Source organism: Cupressus sempervirens, chromosome 2 (assembly GCF_028749045.1).
Source record: "Cupressus sempervirens isolate cs-2001-9-10 chromosome 2, ASM2874904v1, whole genome shotgun sequence".
Taxonomy (NCBI): domain Eukaryota; kingdom Viridiplantae; phylum Streptophyta; class Pinopsida; order Cupressales; family Cupressaceae; genus Cupressus; species Cupressus sempervirens.
In genome coordinates, this window is record NC_143119.1 from 461,612,925 (window position 1) to 461,617,856 (window position 4,932).

At 39.0% G+C, this 4,932-nt stretch overlaps 1 protein-coding gene across 1 annotated transcript; it reads left to right on the plus strand.

The window, feature by feature from the left end:
• Positions 1-1,427: 1,427 nt before the first annotated feature.
• On the plus strand, positions 1,428-4,655 carry UBP22 (ubiquitin-specific protease 22). Its single transcript, XM_089814217.1, has 3 exons — positions 1,428-2,452; positions 2,533-2,670; positions 3,468-4,655. The coding sequence occupies exons 1-3, from the start codon at positions 1,638-1,640 to the stop codon at positions 4,252-4,254; spliced, it is 1,740 nt and encodes a 579-aa protein (XP_089670343.1). The 5' UTR covers positions 1,428-1,637; the 3' UTR covers positions 4,255-4,655.
• The last annotated feature ends 277 nt before the right edge of the window (positions 4,656-4,932 follow it).

Genomic DNA, 4,932 nt, shown 5'->3' on the forward strand with positions numbered 1-4,932 from the left:
TGGATTGTAAAAGATGGCTAGAAAGAAGTCCAAGATACCCTAGGAAGAGCCTCCAACCCTTGCAAGATCAGATAAGACATTAGGGGGGCCTAAAAGGAAGTTTCAAGCTAGTATGCAAGCCTAAATGGGTAGGTTGGTCTAAGGGGAAGTTGTCTCTAAGTGATTAAGGTTGACCTTGTGTAAGTAGGGGATATCAAAGAGTACCTATCAACTATCTACACTACCCTAGACTAATCATATCATTATGAGGTTTGGGAAAGCAGATTAAAATTCCATATGGGATTCTCTTGGTTGAAGCAAGTATGCTCCCAATGGAAGCTTAAACAGTTATATGTTTTTTACCTATCTAAATATAGTTGAAAATATGGATAAACATTGTTGGCTCAAGTTGGTTGTCAAGCATTGGTTGGGATGAAGAAAAAAGACATGGATGAAACAAAGAAAGGAGTGATCGAGTAAATGAGATACTAACTTGCAAAATTGTCCCAACACTAATAAAAAGATATGAAGACTCATGTTGGAAAATCTAGGGTTGTCATGTGGACAAAGGAAATGGGGCGAGAAAAGCCTGCTATGTGAAAGGAATTGACCCATTGGCCTCTAAGTCCCTTCTATGTCTTGGTTAGGCCACAAGATTAAGCGAGAATAGGCTAACAACATTGTGTAGTGAATGCTAGAGAGGGGGCATTACAACTAAAGCAGATATTTTCTCTATGGAAGCTTCATGGGTTATTTGTTTATTAAGCTATCTAAATAAAATCAAAAATATAGACAAACATTGTTTGCCTAAGTTAGTTGTCTAGGAGAGGCCAATCCATAGAAAGAAGTAGATGAAACTAAACAAGCACTAGAGTAAATGGGGCATTGACTTGCAAAAATATCCCACCACCAATGAAGAGATAAAAAGACTCATGTTGGAAAACAAATTAGGGTTGACATTTGGACAAAGCAAATGGGCAAAAAAAAGCTTACTATGTGAAAGAGTTGAATCTCACTTAGGGGTCATGATGAAAAAGACTAATTACGAGTGGTAATTAAAGGTAGTAACAAATTTTTAGTGGCGCAATTTAAGGTGTGAGGAAAGTAAATGAGCAATGTCCAAAGAGGTTTGGGAAGAAAGAATGAGTGCTTTCTATAACAAAGAGATTATTGAAACTTAACAACACTTCATTTTTTAATTTGAATATTACAAAGACATCTCTACTCAATATAAGAACTCTTTAAATGATTGTCTAAACCAATTTTTTGAGCAAACAAACTACAACAAAGTAATAATTTTCTACTAAAAATTAAAATAAAACAAGAGTTTTAACCTAAAATTTGATGTTTGATCTCTTAAAATGTTAATCTTGTAGATATCATTAAATTCCTTCCTTCTTTCTTAGCATTTTATTCTGTTTACAAATCTAAATAAATTCAAATCCGATAACTCGAAAGCATTTTCATTCCGGTCTCGAAGCTGGAAAGCGCAAATAATAATAAATATTAATACGATAAATTGTGGAAAGCGGCGAGAAGAAAGTTTTACATGCTATCTAATAGTCACATAAGGAGAAAGGAGGACCACGGTAAAAGTTTCAATTGTTCATCATCTGTTTTGAAGGGGCCGGAGCGAGAAAATAAGGCAGCGGCGATTAATGGGGAAGGGGGAGGCGGAGACGGAGGCGGAGGGGTACGGGGCGTGTCAACACTTACAAGAGTACAGATCGACGCAAGGTCTTCGGGGTTTCAGAGTGGTGCAAAAATGTTTATGGCAGTCGGGCTGCTCTCCTCGTAGGTGGAGCATTAAAGGAGAGCCTACACATGCGCCCATCTGCACTGCCTGCGGGAAAGGAGGAAGATTATACGCCTGTCTTGTCTGTGCAACCATCAATTGCAACAGCCATCTTCGTCTCCATCACCAAAAGAAAGCGAGCCACACAATTGCAGTAGATTTAGACAGAGCGGAGCTTTACTGCAGTCTCTGCAATGATCAGATCTATGATCCCGATTTTGACAGGCTGGTCTTGCTCTCTTCCCCCCACCACCACCATCATCACCACCACCATGATGATGGCGACGATAAGGAAAAACGTAACAGTGTCCTGACATGGGGAAGCCAGAAGAGAAGGAAAATTACTGAATATAAGGCTTGGGTAGCAGGTCCCAACGAAAAGACACTAATGAGACAGAGAGCCACTAGACTGAATTGTGAAGGAGATGAAATAGGGGAGAGATGGCCTTGGGGATTGAGGGGATTGAATAATTTGGGCAATTCCTGCTTTATGAATTGTGTGCTGCAGACACTTCTGCACACCCCTCCTCTCAGAAATTATTTCTTGAGCGACCGCCACAACCGTGCATTTTGTCACAACAATCAAAATGGCTGCATTACCTGTGATATGGACGATATTTTCTCTGCTTCTTTCTCTGGAGATCGGACTCCCTATAGCCCCGCACGATTCCTTTACAGGTAAGCTAATTAGATTATACTATGCCGAAAAGTATCTTGTTTATTTTGCTTCATTTTTGTAATTGGATTTTTTGATGCAGTTGGTGGCAGCATGCTGCAAATTTCGCAGGCTATGAGCAACAGGATGCACACGATTTCTTCATTTCTACAGTTGATGGGATCCATGCCAACTATGCAGTAAGCTCACCCAAAAGTAGACTATCGCAGAAGCAACAATGGTGAAGTTTCCCCTTTTTGAAATACCCTGATTGTTTTGCAATGCTGCCAAAATCCGTTTCATATTAAAGAAGAAATGCTTTTTAGTTATAATCCCGGTTCTCAGTTATTGTTTCTAGTCTGTTGTTACATTCCAATATGTATAAGTGGCGCCTGGGCATATCTGTATTCTGTCACTCCAACCGAAGGTCATATAAAAGCCCAACCTAAAATGGGATCAGGGAGAGAATAAGTTGCACCCAAATATTGCTGCAGATTTGCTCTTGGACCCTTGGTAGTGCCCAGAAACCTTAGAATACCAGGGATAATTGAAGTAAACCTCTGGCCAGTCACTGATGAATTCAAACAACGGGTCATTTGTTGCTGTTGCTTGACCAATGGATTTGCACACTTGATATTTTTGATCTTAATACGGTGTGGCTTCTTTTGCTAATTGATGATTTTCAGAGGACTGTTCCAACGTGATTACAAGTGTGTAAGATATATGTTAGGATTAGACATCACAAACATACAATTTTTTTGAAGCAGTGATCAAACGTCTCACTTTCATGTTCAAACATACTAAACTGATGGCAATGTAACATGAACTTTATCTTATGCACTGCTTACTTTTTATTTACCTAAAGATAGAAGCCACGTAAACGTAGTTTTATCCACAACGTAAGTATATTTCCCTGGGGTTATTTTTGGCTGCGCAATTGATGATTTGAGAAAAAAATTATCTCGTCGTCAAATATTAATCACTTCAATTCAAAATTTGCACAGTATAATTGATAACTCGGAATGTTTCTAATTGCAGCAATGCAGGTGCTGTGGAGTGTAGATGCATCGTTCACAAAGTGTTTTCAGGTGTTCTCAGATCAGATGTCATATGCACTGTATGCAACTCCACTTCAACAACTTATGACCCTTGCTTGGACATTTCCTTGGATTTGGAACCAAGCACCGTATCCTCAAGTAATCTGGCAGATTTGTGCGGTGGCAGTTTGAGGGGTGATCTATTCAAGAAAGGACATATAACTGGCACTTCCACCCTTCTTGGTTGTTTGGATAGATTTACAAGGCCTGAAAGACTTGGTTCAAATGAAAAATTCTACTGTAAGCATTGCCAGACACGCCAGGAATCGATTAAACAGATGTCTGTGAAGAAGCTGCCATTGGTATTGTGCTTCCATATCAAGAGATTTGAACACTCAACAACCCAGCGCACCTCAAAAAAGGTTGACCGGTACATGCAATTTCCTTTCAGTTTGGATATGGCTCCTTACATGTCCTCTTCCATTGTCAAGTTGAGATATGGCAACAGAATTTTGACTGTTGAGCCTAACGTTGGCATGCCTCCGGTGTCTTCAAAGACACCATCGGTGTTTGATCTCTTTGCTGTGGTGACTCACTCAGGAAGAATGGATTCTGGCCACTATGTTGCTTTTTTGAGAAGGGGTCAAAATTGGTATAAATGTGACGATGCATGGGTAAATCAAGTCAGTGAACAAGCAGTTAGGGCTTCTCAAGGCTACATGCTGTACTATGTTCAGAAAACTTTTCATTATGCAACCGGTGGTTCAGAGTTTGACCTGAAATTTTGATCAGGAAAATAGAAGCTGTAGTGGTTCAGAGTTTGACCTGAAATTTTGATCAGGAAATAGAAGCTGTAATGCTTATGTCAATACTTGCAGTAACCAAAGTCTACCTTTTAAGCCGTTCGATATACTTGGCTAGATCAATGTTGGCACAATGTCAGCCCCATGCCATCAGACAGTCGTTAGGTTCCCTTGCAATATAAGCATCCCAAAGAAACTGAAAAGAAAATCTTTGCCTAGGCAAGCATTGATACAACAAAAAATTAAATGAAATATTGAATTCAAGCATACACGATGATATTTCTTCTTCAGTGTTCTGTATAATGTAAACTATCTACGATGCTATTTTTATCATGTTTGTATTATACCTCTTATTTTTCATTTAAATATTAAAACAGGTTGTTCAATTCTTGTATGGCATAGCCCAAAATCGTGAGATAAATATTGGTTGACTTATATCTTCATAAAGCAAAGAAACAAAAATGTAGCCAAGTACTTCGTAATGTTCACTGTTTAAGGCAGAGCAATTGTGCATGTGCCATATAATAATGTTGAGGATAATTAAATTCCTACGGGCAAAATGTTAGGGGACTGGACAGCTGGGTTAGCTTCTAGCCATTTAAGTGCATAAATGTGTCACCAGTATTAGAATTTTTATCTGTTATGCACCACGCTAAAACAAAC